At 49.8% G+C, this 27,979-nt stretch overlaps 4 protein-coding genes across 4 annotated transcripts in view; 1 reads left to right on the plus strand and 3 right to left on the minus strand.

Moving 5' to 3' along the window:
• slc7a7 (solute carrier family 7 member 7) overlaps positions 1-503 on the minus strand; it is a gene marked incomplete at both ends in the record, with an annotated part of 8,922 nt that extends 8,419 nt beyond the window's left edge. Inside the window, one exon of the mRNA XM_084461214.1 lies at positions 2-503. Coding sequence (XP_084317340.1) covers positions 2-503 — 502 coding nt within the window. The remainder of the gene's footprint in view (position 1) is intronic.
• Positions 504-6,841: 6,338 nt separating this feature from the next.
• LOC311328057 (uncharacterized protein) lies at positions 6,842-12,522 on the minus strand (the record flags this gene model as incomplete). Its single annotated transcript, XM_084461173.1, has 4 exons — positions 6,842-7,078; positions 7,227-7,715; positions 7,827-10,672; positions 12,447-12,522. 4 exons carry the CDS (start codon positions 12,520-12,522, stop codon positions 6,842-6,844), a joined length of 3,648 nt encoding a protein of 1,215 aa, XP_084317299.1.
• A 3,161-nt stretch (positions 12,523-15,683) lies between these two features.
• ccnb1ip1 (cyclin B1 interacting protein 1) lies at positions 15,684-17,577 on the plus strand (the record flags this gene model as incomplete). The annotated part of the gene is made up of 4 exons (XM_084461220.1): positions 15,684-15,980; positions 16,095-16,241; positions 16,897-17,062; positions 17,414-17,577. 4 exons carry the CDS (start codon positions 15,684-15,686, stop codon positions 17,575-17,577), a joined length of 774 nt encoding a protein of 257 aa, XP_084317346.1.
• A 300-nt stretch (positions 17,578-17,877) lies between these two features.
• ttc5 (tetratricopeptide repeat domain 5) lies at positions 17,878-27,574 on the minus strand. Its single transcript, XM_084461215.1, has 10 exons — positions 27,511-27,574; positions 24,902-25,034; positions 24,487-24,698; positions 22,144-22,300; positions 21,372-21,463; positions 20,844-20,900; positions 20,501-20,647; positions 19,828-20,042; positions 18,725-18,869; positions 17,878-18,250 (listed from the first exon to the last, which is right to left on the minus strand). The coding sequence occupies exons 1-10, from the start codon at positions 27,571-27,573 to the stop codon at positions 18,131-18,133; spliced, it is 1,341 nt and encodes a 446-aa protein (XP_084317341.1). The 5' UTR covers position 27,574; the 3' UTR covers positions 17,878-18,130.
• Between the last annotated feature and the right edge of the window lie 405 nt (positions 27,575-27,979).

Genomic DNA, 27,979 nt, shown 5'->3' on the forward strand with positions numbered 1-27,979 from the left:
CAGATACAGGCAGCGGCCAGTAGGCGGTTGGCGGCGTACGGCGCTATGCAGGTGGGGAAGATGGGCTGCACCATGTAGTTGGAGAACGTGATGGCTATGACCGCCTGGCTGGTCGGCTCTATGATCAGCAGCGACGTCCACAGCCTGATGAAGGCCATGAACCCCCCGAACGCCTCCAGGATGTAGGCGTAGCTCGCCCCGGACTTGGTGATGGTGGTGCCCAACTCGGCGTAGCACAGCGCCCCGAACACGGAGAAGAGGCCGCCGACGGTCCACACCACCAGCGACAGCCCGTAGGAGGCGCTGTAGATCAGCACGCCCTTCGGCGAGACGAAGATGCCCGAGCCGATCATGTTGCCCACGATCAGGCAGACGCCATTCATCAGCGAGATCTCTTTCTTGAGCTTCATGGATTCGTTGGAGCTGGAGGATTTGAGGGAGGGGCCGCCATTGGTCGCCTCGCCCGGCGACTCCTGCGTGGGGGCGGAGCTGTACGTGGCCATTTTGATTGGAAGTTGATGAGAAGGGAAGTGGGGGAGTGATCAGTCAGTCAGTGAGTTGGGGGGGGGGGTGGGGGGGGGAGGTGGGGGTCGTTTACTTGAAGATGATCAGAATCGTTTTTTCCAACTATGGTCCCTTTGATGACATCTGTAGAAGAGACAAAAGATTGTTTTAAAGTCTTATCAAACAGTGTGTGGGCCATCTGCCATAGAAATGTATACATCGTTATCGAACTATGTGTGTAATAAAACTATCGAATGATGTTTCCTGCATTTCAGCATAGATGTTTGATACGCTTCCATTTCACAAATGTTGGCACTTGCACCAAAACAATCTCTCTCACACACACACAAACACACACACTGTTTTTTACAGATGGCAATTTGAAAGCCATTAGAGACGTGAGTGAATGGCCTTTTAAGGCTGAGTGTATTGACAGAGAGCGGGAGAGAGGCAAACATGCCTAAAAAGACGTTCATTACCAGCTGTGACTTCCACTATGATCTTTAGTCTGGACAACAATACCTGACACACACAGACACACACGTTGTACTGTTCTGTACTGTACACACACACAGAGACACACACACACACAATACTTGGTGTCAGCATGGTGAAACAGTCACATGTTTTCCAAAGTTCATTATCCTCAACATACGTGGATGAAACGATGACAAAAACAACATGCTATCTATCTGGTAGCGTAGCCCAGTGTCTCACTGGCCCCTTCTCATTCCTAGCAGCTGAGGTAAGTTGTTCATGACGCTCTTGAGGAAGGGGAATAGATCTTCAAAGAGAGGTCAAGTCAGCTCGACAGAACAGCGCAGTCAACTATAACGCTGACGGCGACAAAAGCGACCGTTCTGGACAAACAGCGGCTGGCTAGCAGAGCTGATAACAACACAACAGACCCACGAGTCAGGCGTGACGCTAAGTGACCCCACTGACAAATAGGGAGCGCAAGGCGACAGAGATATTGACCCGTAGCTATTGAGCCAGATGTGTGAGTGGGGTCAGATGGATCAGGATGCCCAGGGACTGCGGGTGGAAATGAGCTGTTTAGCTATAACCTTGTACAGTGCATCTCTCCCTATTCTATAGGGTTAATGTCTACTGTACCTTGTCCCTGTCTTAAAAATCAATCCAATCAATCAATCAGGATGGCTGGGGACACAGGGGAGGCTCATCTGAACCCCTAAATGTCTCTTGAGATGAGAAGGTGAGAGAAACGGGCCGTGTGTGAAGCCCTGTGGGTGGATCACATATCTGGGACCTCCGGGAGACACTAGACCGGACAGGAGAGACACGGACAGGAGATACTAGACCGGGAGGAAGTTGACGAGAGCCCTTCGCACGCGGTGAAAAGTGAAAGGAAGAGACGGAGGAGGTCAGAGTTCAAACGGAGGAGTTCAGAGTTCAAACGGAGGAGTGATTGAAGGACGGGGCCGACGGTCTTCACACGTGATTAGAATATGAGTCAGAGAGGGAGACTCCCCAAGGACCAGGGTGCAAGGTCCAAAAGCCCAAGATAAGCTCTCAGAAAGATTGTAAAAATAAGGACTTATTCAAGGTTATATCCTGCTATCTATATGTCTCTCTCTCTCTCTCTCTCCCTCTCTCTCCCTCTCCCGCTCTCTCTCTCTATGAAAATTCAGTGCTATATAGGCTCTTTCATTTTATTACATTAGTTTTAGACACGACAGAGAAGTGGTGCCAAGCCTGAAAGATTCAAGTCTTTCAACTCTTTATTCCCATGTATATGCTCCTGAATGTTGAATATTAACTGTACTAACATACTGTATACTAACATACTATATACTATACAACAGAGCCTGCAGATGGGACATGTCCTGTGTGGCAGGAATTCCATTAGAAGTTAATAAATAATGACTTCAGTAGGACACGTGTTGATTACTTCAGCCCAGTTATCTATTTGGAACAGTAGGAAGACTATGCATGTTACAGTAGCGTTCATACACTGGTACACTAATTATGAGAGTCTTACCTTCTCCAGATGCGCCAAGCGCTGAATTCGGTCGTGGATGAGAGTCCTCTTGGTCCTCCTGGTCCTCCGGTGTTGAGTTTTACAGACCGGTCATCATCTCAAATGCGCATCTCCTCTCAAGCTTGATCTTTGTTTTCCGACCTATGATTTATACCCGTCAGAGTCCCTGTGTACTCTGTACCTCTCCTCGTGTACTCTGTACCTCTCCTTGCGCACTCTCCCCTCCCAGTCACGCGTCTGCAGACTAAAGCTTGACTTCACCTCCTGACAGCTTGGTTGTGGTCTGAAGGTTCACCCATCGATCAGCTGATAAGCTTCTGCTTTCTGACGCTGCGGCTACCAAGGAGACAAGGGAACGGAAGAAGGTGGGAAAGGGGGTGTGGTCACCTTTCTTTTTTTCCCTCCGACTGTGCGTCTGATTAATTGAGTTTCGGTTTAATTGATTGATACATTATAAGCAAGCTTAAAGTGGATTGTTTTGAAAGTCTGTAGTTCACGCGTTGCTGATGGGATAGGCCTAATTAAAAAGACTAAGGTTGGAATGACCTATGATGACCGCAGTCAGACAGACGTGAAAAACCATATAATGAGGCCATATATAAGGTCAATGCTGTGGTGAAAACAAGTAAACAAGAAAACAAAATCATCCAGCAATGGAGTTCTATCTATCAGATCGTCATAATTTAATGGGAATTGAACAACACCTAAAAATGGGCAACAGCCCCCTCTTGTGGATAAATGACCGTCCAATTCTCTCCATCGTTTGATCAATGGATGGATTGACGGTTCATTTCTGTGTCTTTGCGCTCATAGGTGGTTATCAAGGACGCAGTAGGAAACCGCCCGATCAATCAGGGAACATTGGTTTTGTGTTTGATCTAGAGAGGAATATTGGTTTTGTGTTTGATCTAGAGCAGGGGTCTCAAACTCAAATTGGCTTGGGGCCACTGCTGGTATCGTCAACTCATAGGAGGGCCACTTCAATGTCAACTTCAACTACTACTAACTATAAGAAAGTGCAATATTTCTGAAAATGTCATTTTTCATTTCCATAACTAGACTCACAACTCAGTCTTTAAATGTTGCAAGACTATTCCATAACTAACATTTTCATCATACAAATTGAAACCGGTTTCCATTCATTTTCTATGTTAACAGTTAGTGCTGCAAATCTTTTTTCCTTACTTTTATTTTATCTTGAATAGCCTACATTTGTACTTGCAAGATGCATCACTACTGTAAGCCTGCCATGGACCTGCATTTATTAAAGTTCAAGTTTGTTTCCATTTCTTACCAGACACATAAATACATTTGTAGGCTACTACTCTATTTCTTGCTGGACATATCTTGAAAGACTGAGACATTAGCCCTCTCAGCTGTGTGGCTCGTTTTTTCCTCTCGTCTCCCTATGACACTGTTCCCCATGTTTAGTAATGAATAGCTCTTGACATTACTGTATATTCCTTTAGAACGGCGACTTTATTCTTGCATATCAGGCAGGTAGCATTTCCATTGAACTCCACAAAAAATACTGCAATGTCCATCTTTCTTGAAACCGTCTGTGTTCCTAACGTAATCATAACCATGAAAACAGCCTCTCAGTGGCGAGCTGCATTCCGTTCATAGTTCATAGTCGCATGGGGATTGATTGCACCTGTGACTGTATGCAACATTCACCTTGCGTGCTGCGCACAATAACAATTTCGGCCCACATTTGAGTGACTTGAATTTCGCATTATATGCCTGCCTGCCGGCGCCGTTTACAAGAAATTATTTTGCGGCCGGATTACATTATATTTCTGACATCAAGTCGCGGGCCGGATGGAGTGGTGTGGCGGGCCGCAAATGGCCCGCGGGCCGCGAGTTTGAGACCCCTGATCTAGAGAGTTGGCATTGATCTATTATAGTTCCACAACAGCGGCTGATTAAGAACACATTAGCCGGACATTAACGCATGATCAACTGTAATCATACCATTAGCAATGCCATGCCACTTAATTAATATCTATTAGACACAGAGTAACTTAATGATTAAGAGGGAAAACCCACACGCATCACTGTATGTTTTTTTTTTTAATACTTAAAAAAAATAGTATTAACAGTATAAAAATAGTAGAAAATGTTTTGCATAGTATGTTTTACACAGTTTTATTGATTGACATGCTGCCTTCATGGCCAGGTCACCCTTGAAAAAGATACCCCGTGTCTCAATGGGTTCTTCCTGGTTTAATAAAGGTTATATATACATAAATAAACGTCACTCCTCCTCCCAACTCTCCCCTCCATCTCAAGAGGAACGACCACCGATTGAAAACCCCTCCGTATTTGATTGAGACATGTCTCTGTCTCTCTGCAACGCATGCGGACAAACTTCTCACACATGGGGCTCCTTTCACTCCTTTGTTACCCCCCCCCCCCCCCCACACACACACACACACACACACTTGCCCCTAAGATTCCTCGCCTTGGTTACCAGTTGCCATGGTTTCGGGAGCCTCAGTAGTGCAGGGGATTACCGGCCATTTTGGGGACAGCTGGCCAGGTTGGTCCACACAGCCCCATCCTGCTCCCAGTCACACAGGGGGAGGGGGGGGGGGTGTCATTGTGTGCGGATTAGAGCTTCCTGTGTGTCAGCCCCATTAGACAGGGAGGGGGGAGGACAGAGAGAGAGAGAGAGAGAGACAGAGGGAGAAATGAAAGAGAAAATGAAAGAGAGTGAGTTTGAAAGAGTATGACAGAGAGAGGGAGGGAGGAATGGAGGGAGGGAGAGAGAGAGAGGGGGTGGTGGGCGCCTCTACAGCTGCACTCTCAATCACACTGCGCCACTCACACAGGCACTGATTATCCCTTACACACACACACACACACACACACACACACACACACACACGCATCCCACAGAACCCGAGGAACTGAAACATATGAAAAGAAAATGAAGGCAAAAAAGGCAGAAAACGTAGACGGCGAGCAAAGGGACAAAAGCCCTGAGACACACACAGCGCATTGAGACAAACAACGAGACACGTCATGCTCACAGAATACTGAAACGGACTAATGAATTGACGGAGACATACAGTAAGCTCTGGGACTAATTGTGGACACACAAAGACACAAAGGTTGTTGGTTGTTTTTTTCACCATCACCGTTAATTTTATTTTATTTTCTGGTTTGGACATCGTACAAGAGAATGTTTTATAACTACAGTACAAAAACAAATGGTGGTGGCGGTGGTATACCATTTCAAATAATGAAACGTACAAAAACTTAACCGAGCTAAGTAGTTGGGATACAGTGCAGACAATTTCTGCAGGGGCAGAAAACTTTGAACTCTCTCTCTTTGAGAGAAGAAAGGAGGAGGAGAGACAGGGACACAAAAGAGAGAAGAGGGGGTGAGGTAAATCTATCGGACATTAAATCACAAGTTCTGTTGGTTTCCACACGCGAGTTCACCTTCTGTACCGTAGCTTTGTTTCCGAACACCGCAGTGCATCATCATCATCATCATCATCATGATGACCGCAGTGCATACATCCAATATCTGATCAATCACAGATAAACCAATTACAATCACTGATAAGGTGAAAGCCATCATCTGACTGGGCTTTCAGATAAAGGACCAGGATTGACGACAACAACAAAAAGATCTGTCAGTGTAACAATCATCATCACCTGTTTCAATGGACGTATGGACAGCAGTATAGACAGTGCACTCCATTGAAACATCCGTACAGCAGCATGACAGTAAACAAAAAAAAGTTACAAGTAAAAAAAAAAGATTTAACCAAGGTTCATATTTACATGGAATAGCCGCTGCTAAGCTGCCCTGTTTTGGTGTAAAGTTTGAGTAGAATCCCCCTTTTTTCAATCTTTTCCATTTTACAGTAGTTCAGGTTTGACTTGAAGTATTATGTGCTCATAAGCCAAAACACGAGCCCTTGGAAATACAGTACTATGAAACACACACACTTTGTGTGCCCTTTCACCTCGAGGGGAATTCGGTGACGTGTGTCGATAAGGCCTCACTGTGTTCTTTGAGATTTCTATCCTGCACACCTGTCCTCAACAACTCAGGTGTGGAAGACTTGTTCATTCAGCTCTTTGAGATGGTAAAGTCATCTGAATTACTGACTTGGCTGATTCACTACTTCACAACAATGCACAACATGCCACACTAGTGGACAAAACTAGACCTATTGGACTATTAATCGAAAGATACACGTAGAATCAGAATTGATGATTCGAGAATGGATCAATTCTAATTCTGTGGAAAAAATACATTCCCTTGTCAGGGCCTTTCAAAACGGGTTGACTCCTTTCAGCCAATCATATTCACTTTTACTCAGCAGTGTCCTCCGGCTTCTCGTCTTTACCTATGGAAGCTGGTGCAGCGTCTAGGGAAGCAATTTTCTCGGGAGATTTGACCAATCGCTGCTTATCATCCTCTTCTCCAGGGATCACGCTGGCTGAAATTGAACTCTGACCCTCCGTAGTTTCATTGTCATTGGTCAGGCTGGTGGGCGGGGCTTTGGAAGGGCCGTTGGTCACCGCTCCAGGGTGGGTTTTCATGTGCCCCTGTTGACGGAAACAACACAATTAGGTTAGGTTTAGCGACGTTCATGACAAACGGAAAATAAATGTTTCCTTTTTACCGGAGGTCAAATGTCAGAAATCGACTTATCTCCGATCTCAAAAACTCAAGATTGGGTTGTGTGCTGCTTACCTTGAGTCCACTGCGGCTGGCGTAGGCCTTCCCACACTGGGTGCAGCTGTAGGGTTTGTCCGGGCGGGGCGCCTGGGGAGGGGGCGGGGCCGGCGTCGCGTTCGGAACCACCGTCGGCCGCTCCGCTTCCTCCGAGGCCTTCTCCAGAGAACCACCGCCCTCCTCCGCGGGGGTCTCCTTCTCCCGCTCCGTACCCACGACCGGTGAACTATCTCTGGGCGCGTCGCTCACCGTCTCCCCCTCCGGGGCGACTACCACCCCCTCTTCCGCACCGGGGTCCTGCGGGGGGGGGTTTTCGTCCACGGCTGGCTCGGGGGGCGCTGCCGACGGGCTAGCTGGAGGGGTGAGCCCTGGCGAGGGGTTGGGGGCAGGGTGGTTGGGGGTAGATTCGGGATCGGGGGCTGCCCCGTCCGGAGAGCTACCTCGGTTCTCTACGGCTGGAGAGGCGCTAGCGAGGCCACGCCCTCTTACCTCACTGTCCAGCCCAGGCTTGGAGATACACAGAGAGAGAGGTTTCTCCTCGTCCTCCTCCGCCTCTCCGTCGACCAACGAGGCCGAGTGGGAGCTGGTTTGCACAGAGAGGGAGGTCTCTCCTCGTACTCCGCCTCTCCGTCGACCAACGAGGCCGAGCGGGACCTCGATAGGGCCGGCGTTGGAGCTAGCGAGGTCAGAGCGAGGGTGGGCGGGGCCGTTAACCGGCCCGCCGGCGGCCTGGGGGCTTTGTCCCCGACCTTGGGGGTCCTCGAGTTTATGAGTCAGAGGTGGGCTAACGCTGGGAGGGGAGAGCTCAGACTTCACCGTCAAGGGGCTCGGGTCAGCTGGCGGGGTTCGGGACCGGGGAGGCTCCACCCCCAAATCCAGAGCGGCGACCGGCGTGTTCTGCACCACGGAGCCGCCGCCGCTGCTGCTGCTTCCCACGGTCAGCGCCAGGGGGAGGAGCTGCTGGGGTCTGGCCAGCGAGGCGGAGGAGAGGTTCACCCCCCCGGGATCCGCGCCGTCTTCCCGGGGCGCGTCGCCCGCGTCGTCGTCCCCCTCCGGGGGTATCTGGCCACCCAGGTGCATGCGGATGTGGTGCTGGAGCACCAGGGCGTTGGTGAACTTGCGCGGGCACAGCGGGCAGGAGTTCTGGGCGCGGGCGTTGGGGGGCCGGGCGCGGTGCGTGGCGAGGTGGGCCCTCAGGCTGCCCTTGGTGGAGAAGGAGCGGCCGCACAGCTTGCAGGGGAATGGGCGCTCGCCCAGGTGGGTGGCCTGGTGGAGGCGCAGCGCCCTGGGGCAGCTGAGCACGCGCAGGCACACGCCGCACTGGTTGGGGGTCAGCGAGGGGTCGGCCGACCCGGGGAAGCCCCGGCCGAGGGCGGCGGCGTCGTTGGGGCTCAGGCCCAGGGCCGCCATCATCTCCCTGCGGTAGGCGTTGGAGGCGGCGGCGGTCAGGTCCTGGCCGTGCGTGGCCTCCCCGTTGGCGTCGCCCTGGTTACGCGGGGAGGAGGAGGAGGAGTGGGGGGGTGCGGTCCAGCCTTGGGGTTGCTTCTCCAGCTTCTGCACCAGCCGCTGCAGCTTGGAGGTGTCGGAGGTCGGGGCGGCCGAAGAGGCCGAGGACGAGGTGGGGGGCTTGGGGTAGGGCGGGAAGGGGAAGGTGAGCTGGGGGTGGGGGGAGGTGAGGTGGGAGACGGAGGGGTGCGTGGGAGGGCGGAGGAGGGCGAGGTGGTGGGGCGAGGCCCCGCCGGGGAAGAGGATCTTGGGAAGGTGCGCCAACTGGGAGTAGGGGGATCCGGCGTGGAGGGCGGCGGCGTGCGGGGGGGTGTTCTCGTCGAAGCGCTGCTGCTTCGCCCCCTTGAACAGGCCCCCCACGGCGGATGGGGAGGACGAAGGCGGGGCCAGGGCGCCGGCCGAGGAGGCGGCGGCTGCCGCGGCGGACGCCCGGTTGAGCTGCAGCAGGGAGTGGGCGGTGGACAGCAGCGCCATGTCCACGCTGGGCGGCAGCGGGAGGGAGGACGAGGAGGGACGAGGGGACGCCGCGGACAGGAAACCCAGAGCCATGCTCTCGGCCATCCCCGACCCGGCTCCTCCTCCGAACGGCTCCTCGTCCTCCGCGCGACGCTTCCGGCGACGCTGACCGGCGGAGGTGGGGATGACGGGAGCGGGCGGCGTCGGGACCTGCTCGGACAGCGCCGGCGGCAGGAGGGACAGGGACAGCTCCGGGTTCTGCTCGCGGTGCCGCAGGAAGTGAGCCTTGAGGTTCCCCCGCGTGGTGAAGCGACTCAGGCAGACGGGACACTGGTACGGCCTCTCCCCCGTGTGCGAGCGCAGGTGGATCTGCAGGGACGAGTCGCTGCTCAGCACCTTCCCGCAGAAACGGCAGCCGTGCGGCGGGCGCCCCGACGAAGAGGAGGAGCCCGCCGAGGAGGCGGGGTGGAGGAGGTCCTGGGGGTGGCCGGCGGCGGGGAGGTGCGGGGCCGGGAAGCCACCGACGCCGTTGCTGTGGCCGAAGGGGGAGGTGTTGGAAGACTTCTCGTGGAGGTAGCGCGGGGGGAGGCCCAGGGAGAGAGAGAGGGGGTGGAGGGAGGCTACGGAGGAGCTGGCGGTGGTGGTGGAGGAGGAGGAGGAGGTAGAGGAGTGCGGCGGCCGGATCCCGTTGGCGTGAGAGTGGGCGGGCCTGGAGGTCGGCGGCTGGGAGAAGAGCGAGGGGAGGCCGGACAGGAGAGGGGCGGCGGTGGGTGGAGGCGCCGCGGGGTGCGTGGGGGAGGGGGATCCCCCGGCGGTGGACCCGTCCCTCCCCGCCTGGGCGCCGCCTCCGCCGCCGCCGTCCTGGGGGTAAGCTCCGCCCCCGCCCAGGCGGAGCACGTGCCGGCAGATCTCCTCCGTCATCTGCATCTGGTGGATCTGCCTCTGCTGCAGAACCCGCAGCTCCTCCAGGAGCACCGCCAGGGTGGGGGGCACCTGGATCTGACCCGGCTCCCCGGGGGGGCTGGAGGCCGGCCGCTGCCCGGGACTGGCGCTCTCCCGGCGGGCCGGCGCGCAGAGGGAGGAGGCAGAGGAGGAGGACGAGGAGGTGGTGGTGGTGGTGGCCGAGCTGCCCATCTGAGGGGAGGTCATGGTGGAGTGGGAGAGGGCGTGGTGGGAGATGGCGTGCGGCCCCGACGTCTGCCCCAGGAGGAGCGGGGGGGGGGAGTGGGTCTGGGACGACAGCGACGGGTGAGGGAAGTCCGGCGAGAGGGACGAGTGGGTGTTGGGGAGCGAGGTGGTGTAGGGCGCCACGTGGCTGGGCCAATGGGGCGGCAGCGAGCTCTCGCTAGGGAGGGAGGGCGCGTGCAGCCCCCCGGGGGACGGGTGAGGAGCCAGCGGGGGCTGGCAGTCCTGGAGGGAGGTCGGCGAGGAGGAGGAGGAGCCAGAGGAGGTCAGTTCGGAGCCCAGAGAAGTGGACGGTGACTTCACAACCAGCTGGTCATCTGGAGAGGGAAAGAGAGATGGAGATTAGGAGCTAATATGACTTCAAACACACACTAATGTTTATCTCAATATGCAATATGGACTAAATGTGGTGCAATGCAAAGCCTACAGTTCGTAGGTGCAAACTTTATCATTAAAATGAAGTCAAGGACATCATTAATCCATTAAAACTGAGTACCTTATTGAAGTATGAAACCAAAACAAACAAAAACCATGCCATGAATAAGTTAAGCTACAACAACATACGTGCATATCAATATTCAAAGTTTCGGGTTCAAATTTAATCACGACAGAAACATTTCATAAGACCAGGGCAACATACAGTCTCCCTACTATATCTCTTTGTATTGTCTTGTCTCTCCAGAGCACAACTCTCCAACATCTCTCCAACAAATCTCTCTCTCCCACAAAAGCTTGCAGACCACCTTGCCGCTACGGCAGCACGTTTCCGAGGACAATGCGCATCGCCACGGCAACCCATAACCCCTCTTAACCCAACCCTCATTCCAGCAGTTCCGTCTTTCATCTCCTCATACACCCTTCCCCCTTACGTCACAACGGAGGTCAAGGGTCAGGCCACGCTAAGGGTTCTGGGCACTGTCCAGGAGCTCTGATTGGTCAGTTGCTATGACCTCTGGAGCTCTAGGGTCAAATTCTTTCAGAATCTTGAGCGCCGAGTGAGAAAGGGTAAGAAACGGAGGGGGAAGGGTAAACAATGGAGAGACAAACTAAGCATGGCCTCCCGGAGAGATATAGTGATGGAATGAATGACTGTACCGCTTCCTACTTCTAGAGATCCTCCGAGACCTCAGAAAGGTAAATTAGTTTGCTCTTATACCTAAAACAAAATTCTCCGTAGAGGGAAAAAAAAAAGACCTGTAGAATAGAGGTGAAAAGGCATAAGGTGTATGTTTGTGCTAAGAAACATTTGAAGTGAGGGTTGTGTTGTGTGCTCTTCGCCCTCTATGAACTTCATCTACCCAGAGCACCCAACTGGGTGGGAGTATACAGTCAATAGACCTGGGGGGTGAGCCGGGGGAGGAGGGAGGGGAGGGGGGGGCACGGAGAGAGAGAGAGAGAGAGAGAGAGAGAGAGAGAGAGGGGGGACGTCAAGGAAACACGAGGGAGAGAAGCATGGAGAGAATAGAAGAGTAGAGATTAATCTTTACCACCCCCCCCCCCCCCCTCAACCTCCCCTTCCCCTCCCCCCCAGCCATCCACCGTATTGTTGGTGAATAGGAGACTTCTCCCTACACTAATGAAAGACCTCCAGCAGTCAGCCAGGCCAGCCTGCTAGTTTCCTACACCTACAAGTACGAACATCACAGGAAAAATGGCCACAGATGCGTCGCATGTTCCTGTTTAGAGCGGAATTCATTGGGCCTTCGGGACACGCGCTAGGGGCCAGTCCAAGGGACTGCACACAGACACCGAGCAAACTGTTGAGCTTTTTCTAGGGGCCCTATGGAGCATAAGTGGAAAATAGTGGCGTAAAGAAAACATGCATATCAATCGGCATGCACGTGAATGAAACCGTGTTCCGCGTGGGAAATTAGGCTGCACAAAACATACTATCAATATACAAAATGAGTGAGTTAAATCAATGCTTTCTTTGCAGGCGAATCGCAGTGCCGTGACAAAAGAAAGGCAAGTTGAAAAACCGTGGGAGCTGTAGGGCTACTTAAACCTGCGACCTGTTGCTCGGATCCCGTTAAGTTATTTCTCAGTAATAGTAGTAACACATGCACTAGAATAATAATGAACTTTGCTCACCGTGAGAGAGTAGCAGCGTGCCCCCTGGGTCCGCGTTAACGAGTTGCTGGGGTCGTTTCTGCTTCCGGCGTGACATGATTCACAGAGAGGGGGGCATCAGGCGATTAAACGGAGCTGGGCACTTTTACGCGCTCCAAACAAGTCCCCCAAACTCCCAATTCCTCCCAAACTGCCAATTTCAGGACAGTTTGAATTACAGGTAGCATTCAATTTGGAGTAAGCCCTATCAAAATGTGATTCCTCGCATAAAGAAAAGCAAGTGGAAATCCGTGGGACTGCGCCCGTGTCATAAGAGGCTGCTGGGAGTGCGTGTGGCTGTTCTCTCTAAAGTCTTCTCTCTCCCCAAAACTTGCCCAAAATTGCGCCCCTCCTCTTCTGCTGCTCCCATGCATGCACATACACTCAGACATCACACACACACACTGCAGTCACACACACAACCTCTCCTTGTTCTTCAATGATATTTGCATTTCAATGGCGTAGAACAGAGGCTCCTGGTTCTCTCTTTCTCTCTCTCTCTGCCGTGTTTTCTCTATACAAGCACCGCACAGCAGCTCAACTTTCAATCACAAATGACAATATGATGTCAAAAAACACATGGATTCGTCAAATAAGTACCATATGTCTCTCTTGTTAGGCTTGTAAAGGGTATTTGAACTTAAAGACATATTTATGAAGTCTCATAAAGTCGCACGTGCTAAATGTTTATTTAATCATCTATGGATGACTAGTAGGCTGCTAATGTTTGTAACAACTACAGGTAAAAACAAAACGCTTCTAGAGGCATGAGTAGGCTAGCTTTTCACATTCACAAGGATTTTATTTCCGTACCAATGTATGTGTTCTACTTAAGTGATCTAGAAATTATAAAATAGTTGGTATAATAACTAAATGATAATTGTAGTTTCCCTATCATTCATTCAAATAACTAGAGAATCTGTAATGTTTATGGCTCTTGATGCATGTAATGTTTCTCATGCTGTAATTTGATAGTCCACCAGGGGGCGCTCATTGTTGTAGTATGGGATGCTCTTGGTTAACTGTTGTTGTATGGTTGGAAAAGCCAGCTCAGATGAAGCTATGGCTGTTGAAGCCGAGAAAGACGCATGACATTTAAATAGGCCTACTACTTGTTTGTTGTGTTGGAGTTTCACTTCAGAACTTTACAGGACCTAATGAACAAAGGGCAACATGGTGCGGAATTAATTAATTAATTAATTAATTAACCCTTTGATTTATATGCCTATATGGCTAATTAACAGGTAGGATGAGATTCTTGGAGACAGACGGCACAATCATCCCACATTAGAACATGGAAGTGTTCCATGTGTGTTCCATGTTCTCCAACTTGCGCACAAGTGAGGTTCCCCCCTCCTTCCACTGGTCTCTATTTAGAAAGCAGAGAATAGACGGGAACCTGCGACAATGGCGCACTGGACACAGTTGAGTGAGCATCTCCCCTCTCCCACTATGGACACCCTCCCCTCATCTCCCCTCTCCCACTATGGACACCCGGATCCGCTCTGCGCACAATGGCCCTTTCACCCCCGCCTCCACTCCTGTACCACGTGGAGGAGGGATAAAAGAGTGAGGGAGAGAGAGAGAGAGAAAGAAAAGACCATATTTAAGTAGGTGTCTCGCATACATGTCAACAGAGGCGGCGCCACAGGTCCGAATGTGTCCAACGCGTTTTTTTTCACCCACACACGCACACACACACACACACACACACACACACACACACACACACACACACACACACACACACACACACACACGCACAGTTCCCTCACCCTGTCCCCAGACCACACACATCAAATGGACTTACAGTAGCCTGTATAACAAAAGCAAAATAATGTGACCATGGCTTTAGGAAGGCCACGTCCTGGGTCCAATACATAGGTCAAGGTCCTCTTCATCCAGACAAAAACTTCGGGAAAATACTTTTTATTTTATTCTAGTTAGTTTTGGACCTACAGTGTTGCAGTTTGAGAAAAACAAGGCACTTCACTCCAATACAAATAATGAGTAGCCTAAGATTTATGGGCAAATATTCCTAAAGATAAGCCCTTTTCACAGCAGTCGTTTTGACATGTCAAGTCAGGGTAATAACATTAATAACTATGGCCCTGGTCCCAAAATTAATTTGATGAATTCCTGTGTTTACCCTGCTTACTCCTTAGTTGCATAACCTACCTCATATGTATGAATGAACGAACAGGACATGGCATTCCAAACTCTGATTGGCTATAACTCTCTCAATTGACCAATCAGATGACTACTATACTACTAGGCCTACTACTACCACAGTAACTGCCGTTAGCAGCTTCTAGTTAGCTAGCTAGCGTCGAGCCCCATCCCTAACACAGGTAGATAGGTATCCTCTTCACACATATTTTCTTCTGTAAGTCTGTAAACTCTTACGGTAAGATTATAGGCTGTTATGTAGTCTTTAATTTATTCAATGTAGGAATTGTTCAGTTGGCGGGGAAATGCTAGATAGATAGAGAGAGAGAGAGAGAGAGAGAGATAGATAGATAGATAGATAGATAGATGTGTAGATAGATAGATAGATAGATAGGCAGATAGATAGATAGATAGATAGATAGATAGATAGATAGACAGCTAGCTAGATAGATAGATAGATAGATAGATAGATAGGCAGATAGATAGATAGATAGATAGATAGACAGCTAGCTAGCTAGCTAGATAGATAGATAGATAGATAGATAGATAGATAGATAGATAGATAGATAGATAGATAGATAGATAGATAGGCAGTCAAGTCAAGGCTTTGGCCCAGCTAACTAACTAGCTAGCTAACTGAAAGTTAAAGTGATACTTTGTGCCGGGGTAATATTGTGTGGGCCAAACATGCACAATTTGAACATTAAATTGACTGCACTTATATAGCGCTTTTCCACCTTAGCGGCACTCAAAGCGCTTTACAATGGCCTCTCATTCACCCATTCACACACATACACACCAATGGCGGCAGCTGCCATGCAAGGTGCTAACCTGCTCATTGGGAGCAATTTGGGGTTAGGTGTCTTGCTCAAGGACACTTCGACATGTGGACAGTCGGAGCTGGGATTCGAACCGCTGACCCTTCGATCATTGAACGACCCGCTCTACCAACTGAGCTACAGATAATAAAATAAATATTATTAATTATTATAATCTCACAAGGAGACCTAACCTAAGGCTGTCTTGTTGCCGTCTTGTCCTGCAGCCGCCATGTCTATCTGCGATGACACTTTGCTCTGCAACTACCCAAAATGTCGGTCTAAGCTGTGTGGGTTCGCCTGGGTCACCGCCTGCTCCCATGCCTTCTGCGACCAGCACGGTTCGGGTGAGTTCAGCCGGTCCCCGGCGATCTGTCCCGCCTGCTCCTCCGCGCTCTCCGGGAAGCTGGACATCGTGCGCACCGAGCTGGCCCCCTCCGAAGAGTACAAGGCCATGGTCCTGGCTGGGCTGCGACCAGAGACCGTGCTGGACATATGTGCCCGTGCGATGGCCTTCTGGACTTACCAGGTGGGTCTGTGTGTGTTTGAGAGTCATCTTAGAAAATCAAATTCCCATGAAGAATGCAAAACAGCCATCACATGATGATCCAAGTGTGTGTGTGTGTGTGTGTGTGTGTGACAGGTGCAACAGGAGCGCATGTACCAAGAGTACAGCCTGTCCCGTTCTGAGGGACAGGTCAATCAGTTGGAGAAGGTTCTGAGCCAGCAGAACCAGAGTAGAGAGCTGGAGCTCAACTCCATGAAGGGGGAGATTAGCTCTCTGAAGAAGGTACGAGTGTAGGCCTACACACCGCCCGAAAACCACTGGCACTCGACAATTACACGCCCTACGTACTACCCATCATCTGTAGGTCTTTGGTTTTCACCCAGGAAGTACGAACACCAGATTCAGTTGTTATCACAATCAATTTAAACAGGTGGGTTGGATCATCTAAGCCAGGTATTCCCAAACTGTGAGGCGGGCCTCCCCTGGGGGGCCTCAAAGAAATTCAGGGGAGGCACAGAGGGATGGTTAAAAAAAGAAGGAAAAATATGTTTTTTATTTTTGAATTTTGTATGTTTTTTTATGAATGAAACATGATTTTAAAGTTGTTGTTTTTTATCGACAAATTTGGGGGGTTGGGGGGCGCAGGTGTGTCACTGTTTTCAGAGGGGAGGCCCACATTGAGTTTGGAAATCCATGATCTAAGCTGAACTGGATTTTGTAATACAGGGCTCCATCTGTAAAAGAGACCCTAGTCTCAGAATGACTCCCGGTTTAATAAATAAATAAATAGATTCATTTTCCTCCCGTGAACCTAGAACACTTGACTCGTCCTGCTCAATTTACCGACACACTTTCTTCCTGATATCATCCCCCTTCTTTTTTTCCCCTCTCCTCTCTCATCCGTCCATCATCATCCCCCGCCTCCCTGTCTCCCCAGGTGATGGATGAGTACAAGAGGAAGTACAGCGAGGTGTCGGAGCGACTGATGGAGAGGAACAGACAGTACCAGAAGCTGCAGGGCCTCTACGACTCGCTCAGGCTCCGCAACATGGTGGTGGGGGACAAAGAGCCGGCGCGCCACGGAGCCCCAGGGTTCTCCACAGGTGAGAGGGGAGAGAGAGGGAGAGAGAGATAGACTGTGTGTGTGTGTGTGTGTGTGTGTGGGGGGGGGGGTTAGGGGACATCCTTAGCCGAGATTTTTGTGTATAACTTGAGAATTTGCGCATGAATAATTCGCCGTTATGAGATCTCGGTCCACACAAATCTAGGATCTGATCAGATTAGAGGAGCATTGTGGAAATTTCAAATTTCTTTGAATTCCTAAAATAATTCATAGAAAACAGGGTTCAAGTGAAAGAAGCATGTACAGGCTGTGTTGAGTTGACTGCCTATGTGAGGGGAATGTGGCTTAATAACAACAGTAACAAAGAGCCAACCTCCCACGTGTTTCCCAGGGGTAGCGAGGCAGCACACCCCCAAAGGAAGTCCTCTGTTCCTGGGCATGGGCCCTGAGGGCGACGGCCGCCTCTTCTCCCTGGAGCCTGAGGGGGCCAAAACCTTCTTCCAGTTCAGCTCCCCAGCCAGAGACAGGGGACGCCCTTTCACCAAGAAGCACTGAACTTCGACAAAACCGCCGGTTGAACGGTTTCTAACTTGATTGGGGAATTAATTACAAGTTCGTCGTTGTGTGTTCTTCGTCGTTTCTCCATCTTATGATTGTGTTTTTACTTGACAGAACATTTTTCACTGGAATTACTCGAAATTGGAATGATATTTCACAATTCTTCTCATAATTTAATAGCGGAAATAAAACAGCTACATCTAGAGTTGTGTTTGTAAAGTCATGTCCGGATTAGAAAAACATGACGGAAGTCCACAATCACAGGGGAAGTTGGTTTTATTCTATTGAACCCACTAGTCTGACAATATTATCATCATATTAATCATTGTCATTTTTCCTCATTCATTCATTTACAAAATCCTCCATGTCTCCCACCCGCAGGAACAGAATACAAAAGAACAAAATATTCATAGATACTGTATGTACAAACAGCCTTTTACTAAGACGATTTAACATAACGAGGGTCTATTTACAAAAACTCACACATAACAGGCACACAGTTTCTTCATGCTCGTCCTTTGGCTCGTCGGACCCCGCTCTCCCCCCGCTCTCACTCGCTCTGGGGCTTGTAGCTGACTGACGCAGGTATCTGACTCTGCGCGTTGGGCCTCTTCCCGTTGACGACGATGTAGAACGGGGACGCCACTCGTATACTCCGGAAATCAAAAGACTGGGGGGTGAGGGAGGGACGGTGGTAGGGCGGGGCGGGGAAAAAAGAGAGCGATTATGTCGCGAGGGTCAAACAGTCATGAATGACCGGTGGTGGTGTGTGTGATGGTGTTGGATGTCCAATGCTGGCGTGAAGTGGAAATCTGCTCTGGTCAAATGTGAATACACACATCCTCGCTGTCGACTGCGTTTTGTGTGTAGTTTGAGAAATGAACATGCCGAGAGGGAATGGTTGACGTAGCGTGTTGTGTAGTAGAAGTAGACAGGTGTCTGCTACGTAAAGCGCCACACACACACACACACACACACACACACACACACACACACACACACACATACACATACACAATACATACAGCACCAGTCGAAAAGTTTGATCGCACCTTCTCATTCAAGGTGTGTCCAGACTTTTGAGCGTTACCGTACAGCGCGGTACGACTGTGTTTCTAAGCGGCGGAGTGGACGGGATACTGACCTGGTCGCTGTGAGTGATGCTGTGGCGCTTGACCTGCGGCTCCGGGATGACCACGGTGTCCCCTATCAGCACGCCCCAGCTGTCCGCCGTGTTGTACACCATCACCACGCAGCACGTCTCCTCGCTGTCCACCATGCCGAACGTACTGGAGGAGGAGGAGGAGGAGGAGGAGGAGGAGGAGGAGGAGGAGGGGGGGGGGACACAGCGTCACGTCTCTGTCCATCTAGGGGGGGGCTGTAGCTCAGTTGGTAGAGCGGGTCGTTCATCGAAGGGTCAGTGGTTTGAATCCCAGTTCCGACTGTCCACATGTCGAAGTGTCCTTGAGCAAGACACCTAACCCCAAATTGCTCCCAATGAGCAGGTTAGCACCTTGCATGGCAGCTACCGCCATTGGTGTGTGAGTGTGTGTGTGAATGGGTGAATGAGAGGCCATTGTAAAGCGCTTTGAGTGCCGCTAAGGTGGAAAAGCGCTATATAAGTGCAGTCCGTTTACCATTTACCATCTATTCTTTCGCATACAAGTAGGGCAAACGAAATCGCGCCAGCCGACAAAACGCCACGCTTAAGCAAGAACGTGATCCGCATGCCGGCGACGTTACCTCCGCGGAAATACACGGCGCGACCAAACCGATGAAAACGCACACACCAGACGGGACGCATTACATCACATGACGTTGTATTACAGCAACTTAGCAGACGCTTTTATCCAAAGCGACTTACAATGACTGCATTTAACGTAGGAAGTCTAAGAGTGACTAAATGGTAAATGGACTGCACTTATATAGCGCTTTTCCACCTTAGCGGCACTCAAAGCGCTTTACAATGGCCTCTCATTCACCCATTCACACACATTCACACACCAATGGCGGTAGCTGCCATGCAAGGTGCTAACCTGCTCATTGGGAGCAATTTGGGGTTAGGTGTCTTGCTCAAGGACACTTCGACATGTGGACAGTCGGAGCTGGGATTCGAACCGCTGACCCTTCGATCATTGAACGACCCGCTCTACCAACTGAGCTACAGCCGCCCCGTAAGCATAATCAAACTTCACGCACACACCACCGGACCCGGTGACCTTAACGGTGACCGAAGAGTGAACTCACAAGGCCATGCGTCCGCCGGAGGCCAGGCTGAACACCACCTTGCCCAGCGCCGCCACCCCGGCGTTGTTTCCGTGCGTCAGGGCGGACAGGCACCGCGGCTCCAGGCTGCCCACGCGGCCGGAGCGGGAGCGGTACTGGGGGCCCGAGCACGGCCCCAGGGCCGAGGAGCTCAGACCAGAGAGCATGGTCCTCAGGCGACGGGCCTTTACCTTGCCCTGGGGACGAGAGGGAGGGGCGAGTGAGGAGAGGATGAGCGCAACGCTCTGCTGCCACCTACTGGTACACCACTCTGTGTGCAGGTTATTGAGGACAGCTCTTCCACTGAAAAGGTCACGAATTTGAATACAGTAATATTCTAAACTACACTGCTCAAAGGAATTACGGGAACACCAGTCATCAATCATTATCGCGTATCTCCATGAATAAAATAACCAAGTTGAAAATCTTTATTGATTACATTGTGCAATTTGCCAAGAACAAAATGACGGTCAATGGAAAATCATTAACCCATTGAGGGCTGGATGTAATTAAGTGTGAGTAAGTGTTCCCCTAATTTTTTTTGAGCAGTATATTTTAACGATTTGGATTCGAGTATTAGGGCAAATAAAATGTTTCCTTAATTTTTAATAATGGGTTATTATGGTTAGATAGATTGTTTTTTTCACTCCCCCACCTTGTTCTTAATGAACTCTGTGACCTTGCCGAGGTACTCCAGCAGGTGCCTCTCCCGCTCGAGAGGATCGTCCCACCCGGGGTCGAGGGCCGCCGCCCGGCTGTACCCGGCCAGCGCCGAGCCAAACATCTCCTCGTACTGGAAGAGCTGAGGGGGGGGGGGGCGAGGGGGGGAGGGGGTGGGAGGGGGGGGGACAGAGGACGACACATGCGACATAATCTCAGCATCCCCAGACAGAGAGTCTGGCCTTCGTTGACTTATCAGCAGGACAGAGAAATTAAGTGAGTTATCACCACCAGTCTACTATCCTAGTGTAGATTAATGATTAACCAACTTAACCAACCGTCGCTCTGTTGAAGTGCAGGTTGGGGTTGGAGGAGGCCGTCCTGTCCACCTTCTCCTGAGAGTGAAAAGAATAGTAGAGTTGGTACTTCTTTTTTTAAAGTCACACTGAAATGAAAAAAGCATTCTGTCCCATTTTGGTTCACATAATTAGTCATAGTGTTCACCTATTCAACGATGTATGCCAAAAGAATTACAAATACTTTTGTTGTAATCTTATATCAAAGTATATAATTTCTTACTTCCTGAAAAACGGTAGGTCACGTGCAATGACGACAAGAGGTACCTTAGATTTTAGGCCAATAATCTCACGACATCCACCCGTCAATCAACGCTATCCTTCTATCGGATCTGTCTAAAGTTCTTAAAACCCGTCCACTTGTCAATGTTCCAATCAAATTCCTCTAAACACATGTCCCACCCTCATAGCTTGTTTGCGTCGGAAATACGTCAAACTACGGAAGTTAGATGATCTCAAACGTCCGTTTCGGTGCGACTTTAAAGATATTGGTGAGTGGACTGCACTCACCGCCTGTGCATAAGCACTCAGAGCCTGCTGAGACTTCTGGGGCTTCTGTCCACACGTGAAGAACAGGGAGATGTAGGCATTCCCCAGGATGTCTGTCAACATAACAACAAACACACACTCATCTCTTTATTTCGATCCACACCACTGCATACTTTATTTGCACACTGTACACTTATGCATTCTGTCCCACTCTACAGTAGAAACTCCTTGGTTATGCTAATGTGGCTGGTCGAATTGGCAGCTCCGTCTTACTTTCTCCATTTCTGCCATGTCTCTCCTATGATGCTTTTAGCCTCTCTTACTCTGAAATGTAATTTAATGTAATGTATTGCTTTATAAAATGTTCTTAGCCGGTAGACAAACATACTCCAGGAGCTTGCTCGATCGCCTTGTTGAGAGGGGTCAGGGAAGAATTTTTACAGCTCACTTATCTGGCCCCCGGGTGATTACTGTTTTTTTGCTTCCCTCTGGAATATGTAGAGAGTGGGTCGTATGCCCTCCTCCCTTGTTCTCTGTAAAGCGCATTGTGTTGCTATGGGTATGAAATGCGCTATACAAATAAAGCTTTGATTGATTTCTCTGTTCAATTCAATTGAATATGCTTCATAGGCATGAATGTCATTCTCTGTCTGACATCTGAGTCTCTTAACGAGTCTCTCCGTCTGTCTCTGAAGTGTCATCCTGCTCAATTCAACTCAATTCACCCCCCCTCCCTACGCCTCCCAGCCCCGTCTCCCATCCCGGCGTTCCCGCCGTCCCCCCGGTCACTCACACCAGGACGTCCCGTCCGTGACGTCCAGCTGCACGGCCTGCCGGGCCATGTCCACGCTCTCCATCACGCGCTTGCCCTGCTCCGCGTCCTCGCCGCCCTGCCCCAGGAGGTGCCTCAGCACCATGGAGAGACTACGCAGGGAGACCTTGTTCTTGCTCTGGAAGAGAGGGGCGGGGAGAGAGGGGCGAGGAGAGAGGGGCGGGGAGAGAGGGGCGGGGAGAGAGGGGCGGGGAGAGAGGGAGGGAGAGAGGGGCGGGGGGAGAGAGGGGCGGGGAGAGAGGGGTGGGGAGAGAGGGAGGGAGAGAGGGGCGGGGAGAGGGAGGGAGAGGGGCAGGGAGAGAGGGGCGGGGAGAGAGGGAGGGAGAGAGGGGCGGGGAGAGAGGGGCGGGGAGAGAGAGGCAGGGAGAGAGGGGCGAGGAGAGAGGGGCGGGGAGAGAGGGGCGGGGAGAGAGGGGCGGGGAGAGAGAGGGGCGAGGAGAGAGGGGCGGGGAGAGAGGGGCGGGGAGAGAGAGGGAGAGAGGGAGGGAGAGAGGGGCGAGGAGAGAGGGGCGAGGAGAGAGGGGCGGGGAGAGAGGGGCGGGGAGAGAGGGGCGGGGAGAGAGGGGCGAGGAGAGAGGGGCGAGGAGAGAGGGGCGGGGAGAGAGGGAGGGAGAGAGGGGCGAGGAGAGAGAGGGGCGGGGAGAGAGGGGCGGGGAGAGAGGGGCGAGGAGAGAGGGAGGGAGAGAGGGGCGAGGAGAGAGGGGCGGGGAGAGAGGGGCGGGGAGAGAGGGGCGAGGAGAGAGAGAGATGAATAGGGAAATGGGAAACGAGCAACAGACAAAAAACGGATGGTAGTAATGGTAAATGGTAAATGGACTGCACTTATATAGCGCTTTTCCACCTTAGCGGCACTCAAAGCGCTTTACAATGGCCTCTCATTCACCCATTCACACACACATTCACACACCAATGGTGCTAGCTGCCATGCAAGGCGCTAACCTGCTCATTGGGAGCAATTTTGGGGTTAGGTGTCTTGCTCAAGGACACTTGGACATGTGTAGTAGGGTTGCTGCGGTTATCAGTGTTACAGGGGTTACTCGGTGTCATACACCGTTGCGTTACTTGCCTACCGACCCCACCGTCGTGTTGCTTTTTCAAAGGTTCATCAAATAATAAAATTAATTTGTAAAATACTAAGTGTGTATCAGTGGGTACGTTAAGTAGCCGAGCGCTCAGTCAGCGGTCAGTGATCAGAATTCACTTAGTTACGCTCAGCCTGATCTGCTCAGAGCACAAGTGAGCAGTATTGAACTATGATCTGTTTGAGCAATGCACCACGTCATAATCATCATCACTGAACAAAAAAATAAAACAAAGATGGATGCCGAAAGGATGCTGGTACGCCTGTCGGACGGCAAAATAAACGCATCCGTTTTTGTAACCGAAGAAGAACTTCGACGTATAAGTGAATGTAAATAAATAACGTTACATTTAAATTCCATTTTGATCATTTGCCGACGTTAGCGAACGTTGTAATGGCGAGGATGTTGATGGACGCCATTAGGACCTACGTTAGCTATAGTGGCAGAAAGACAACAGGTGGTGATTAAAGTTCTCGTCTCCTAGCAACTCGGCGCTTAGAGCAGACCCTTAAATGAAAAAAAAAAAAGCTCACTGAACACTCAGCTACTTAACGCACCCGATACTTAGTGACGAAGGACACTACAAGCGCTCTGCTCTTGTCCTCTCCTCTCTCTCCCTCCCTCGCTCGCTTGACCCGCGTGCAGGCAGAGTGCAAGCTCACCGAGTCTAGAGTGATCAGCCCTAAGCCTTCTTTCACTGTCGTCACGAGTTTATTGAAAAATCCACACATCCCTAGCTGGTAGGCAGAGCATGAGAGAGACAAGCAGAGGAAGTAGTCTGTGTCTCATTATAGAAGCTTTGCGTGTCGTTTCATCATCTCACTTCGGAGAATCTGGGTCCGGATTCCCTGACGCAAAGTGTCAACAGAGATGCTACGGTGTCAACTTTTGTTTTAGGCTAAATTAAAATGATCCTCTTGAGAAGTAACTGTGTTGGTTTCACTAGACGTCCCGAGAACCTCCTCGGTTGGTGACGGAGACGTCTCTTTTTTTCTTTTTAAAGATATTTTTTAGGGCTTTTCATCTTTAATTATAGGACAGTGTAGAGAGACAGGAAATGTGGGAGAGAGAGAGAGAGGGGAGGACATGCGGCACAGGACCCGAGCCGGGAATCGAACCCGGGTCCGCCGCGCGAAGGACTAGCTTTCATATGGTGCGCGCCTTACCCGGTGAGCTACCGGGGCCCCCCCTCCCCGACGTAGACGTCTCCGGCCCGCCTCACCTGGTGCAGAGCTCCGCTGAAGCAGGTCTTGGCGGCCGTCATGTCTCCTTTCTTCCAGTACTGCTCCCCGAGGGTGTTCCAGCCCTCCACCAGGCCCGGCTCCAGCTTCACGGCCCGGGACAGGAACTCCTCGGCGGTGGCGCTGAAGGCGGGGGCCACGCTCAGGCACCGGCCCTTCAGGAGGAGGAACTCGGCGCTGCCCCCGTAGGACTCTGAACGAACGAGAGGGGGGGGGGGCACGATCAAGAGAGGGGCACTAACGCTGCGTTACCCCTAGTTGGGTGAAGAGAACTGGAAAACAGACATACCACGGAATCCATGTTCATTACGCTACACATACATTCCAAGAGGGTGCTATGCTACTAGGTTTTTCCCCCAGAAGAATAATTCTTCTTTTCTTGTACTGTTATCTAACCTTCCTTCTCCTCCAGCTTTTTGAGTGTCTTCTCCATCTCCACGGCGACGTCATTCTCTTTCCTCTCGGCGTCCTCCACACTGTGCGTCTCGAAATAATGGTCCCGGAAATTGTACAGTTCGTCCACGAGTTCCTGCGCAAGAAAGAGGGAGGTAACATTTCACTGAATAAAGAGGACAATAGATATATAGGTTAACAAGGACAGAGAAAGAGAGCAGGTGAATGATAGTCAAAAAGGGTGAGGTCAAAAAGGATGAGGTCAAATGGGATGAGGTCGAGTTATTTTATGTGTACATGTACATGCATGCAAAATGATACCAAAGGGTGACACAGCAACCATAACTTTGGGTGCACGGCAGGGTAACTATCTAGTAGGGCTGCTCGATTATGGCAAAAATCATAATCATGATTATTTTGATTGATATTGAGATCACGATTATTTAACACGATTAATCATTGAATTTTTTTTTTTTTTAAATCAAAAGTTTTGACATTTTCTTAACAAATCAAATTATACATTGACTTTGATAACAATTAATTTATTAAATGTTGACAGTGGCTTTTCTTTTTAACAATGTCTCCCATGGGAGACGAATAGTGAAAAATAGTGCTAAATCGTATTATGCCGATAATTTTGTTTTAATGATCGTTGACAGCCCAAATCTTAATCTAGATTAAAATCCGATTAATCGAGCAGCCCTACTATCTAGCTAGTAGCTAGCCCAGGTAGGGTTGCTAGTAGCTAGCCCAGGTAAGGTTGCCACCTTCAATGTGAACCACTGAATGTACAGAACATAGGACAGACCACACTCACACATCACGCCACACACATCATATACACACTCTCACATATTACACTTCACACACTCACTGTATATACACTGACCACACTACACTTTGTATATATATTTTGTTGTTGTTCGTCTTATCTTTCTTATTTTGCACTGGTGTTTTGTACTGCTCCTTCCCTGTCCCTTGTCTCCATGTTATGCACTATTGACCTAAACAAATTTGTGTTTCTGTTTGTGAAAAATAAGGGACACCTTGCCAGCGGCCCCATGCCCGGGGGACACAAATCAAGCAGGGGCTCTGGGGCACTTGATGACACTTGAGCTGTGTTGGGAATCGCTCCCTATTCACTATATAGTGCACTATATAGGGCGTCAGACATTTTGTTTGTAGTGTCCGAATTCTCCACGGAATTTTCGTTCCCTATACAGTCCACTATTTATTACCCACAATTCACCTTGATTTGCAGGGAACAGTGCATGTACCCTACATGTTCTCCGTCCCCTAGGTAGTTCACTACATGGTGAACCCTATATAGGGTTGTTGTAGTACTTCAAGAAGTACTACAACAATCCTCCCACCTAAGCACTTATTATATTATATTGCACTGTACTTTAGATTGTGATTCTTGCACTTTGCCTTCAGCACTAGATTATGCTCTTAGTCACTTGTTTTAGAAAGAAGATGCACTTGTGAGTTCTGGCAAGTAGTAGTACATTGGCTCTTCCTACGTTAAATGCAATTATTGTTAGTCGCTTTGGATAAAAGCGTCTGCTAAATGACTGTAATGTAATGTAATGTAATATAGGGAATAGGGAGTGAGGGAACAAGGGAGCGATTCCGAACACAGCTTTGATGTCCTGCATTCAAAGTCCTGCTACTCCCATCATGAATGAAGGAAACAGAGAGTCAATAAGAGTAAAGCACAGAACTTTGCATGAATTATATTAAGGAGCAAATCAAGAAACATCAGATCATAGAAATGGGCACAATGTTTGGTCTGATAAACTTGGAAATAGCAAATGACTGGTAGACCACATAGTTGGATAATTGCATAATAGTTGTTTATGGTTGAATTAAGTTTCATCATCAGGTTAGCAGCAAGTTTAGCGAGTCCAGCGACAGTCCTGCTTCAATCATGCCTAATGAGACGGTCTAATAATCTAATAACGGTCTAATAATGCCACCTTAACAGCCTGGTTCTCGCATATTTCCCACTGAGCAAAGACACGTCTTTTAGATGTCTTTTAGATGTCTTTTAGATGTCTTTTAGATGTCTTTTTCGGACGTCCAAAGACATCCAATTAGGAGCCAGAATGAAAGTTTATTTTAGTCGTTCAGATATTGGACCCGTCCTGCACGTCCACAGACGTCTTAGAGGGGTCCAAGTCTTAGAGGGGTCCAAGTCTTAGAGGGGTCCAAGTCTTAGAGGGGTCCAAGCCAGACGTGTGAATATTGAGGGGTCCAGCAGACGAACACACGGGGTTCAGGACCAGGACGTTATTAAGACATGATCTAAACGTCTCCCTGACGTCTGCATCCACATTATACCAGATCCTCCTGAAATGATCTCCCTCCAGCACAATATCAGAACTAGGGATCTATCCTAGAGTCTGAACACCACATTTGTTGGATGATTAATATGACAGCTGTTTGATGCCAGTTGTTATAATAACGAGTCTGCTTGCAGCTATAGCATGCTAAGCTAACTAGTAACCATGGGGATGTTGATAGACTGCTGACTACAACACATTCACTACTAGAACAACAACAGGTTACATGAAAACATCATTCATATCTACAATATGCACAGTTATTACCTTTAAAACGTGTAGATCGTCTTTGTCTGTCGCAGGCTCTCCATCCTTCTCCACTTCCGCCATCTTTTCCACAAACAATCACAAAGAACAAGAAGAAGAAATAGAAATAGGAGGAAAAAGCGACACCTGGCGGCGGAGAAAGGAACAGCAGCTCGAAAAGTATTTTGGGTGCGTTTTTTTTTTTTTTTTTTTTAAACAATATCTTTATTCACATTTTCTCACAATTTAACACACATACAAATCAAATATAAACAAACACAAACCAAAAACACGAACGACAACTTCTCAGACATTTGACCAACTGCAATACATACATTAGATAGGGTATGAATAAAAATCAAAGGTGTTCCATTATTTTACAAAAAAAATAAACCAGAATAAAATATATATTTTAAGCTTGAGAACTCTATGAGGAAACCTCACTGTATGGTTAATCATATATACGTATATATACTGTATATATATATTT

Source organism: Borostomias antarcticus (genome assembly GCF_949987555.1).
Source record: "Borostomias antarcticus genome assembly, chromosome: 37".
Classification (NCBI taxonomy): domain Eukaryota; kingdom Metazoa; phylum Chordata; class Actinopteri; order Stomiiformes; family Stomiidae; genus Borostomias; species Borostomias antarcticus.

Excerpts from the sequence above, each read along its gene's own strand:
- ttc5 (XM_084461215.1), bottom strand. The coding sequence starts at position 27,573 with ATGGCGGAAGTGGAGAAGGATGGAGAGCCTGCGACAGACAAAGACGAT. Across the intron at positions 20,901-21,371 it reads TGAGTGCTTATGCACAGGCG|GAGAAGGTGGACAGGACGGC; the intron begins GTGAGTGCAGTC and ends TTTCACTCTCAG. Across the intron at positions 18,870-19,827 it reads TCCGGCGGACGCATGGCCTT|TACGTTCGGCATGGTGGACA; the intron begins GTGAGTTCACTC and ends CTCCTCCTCCAG.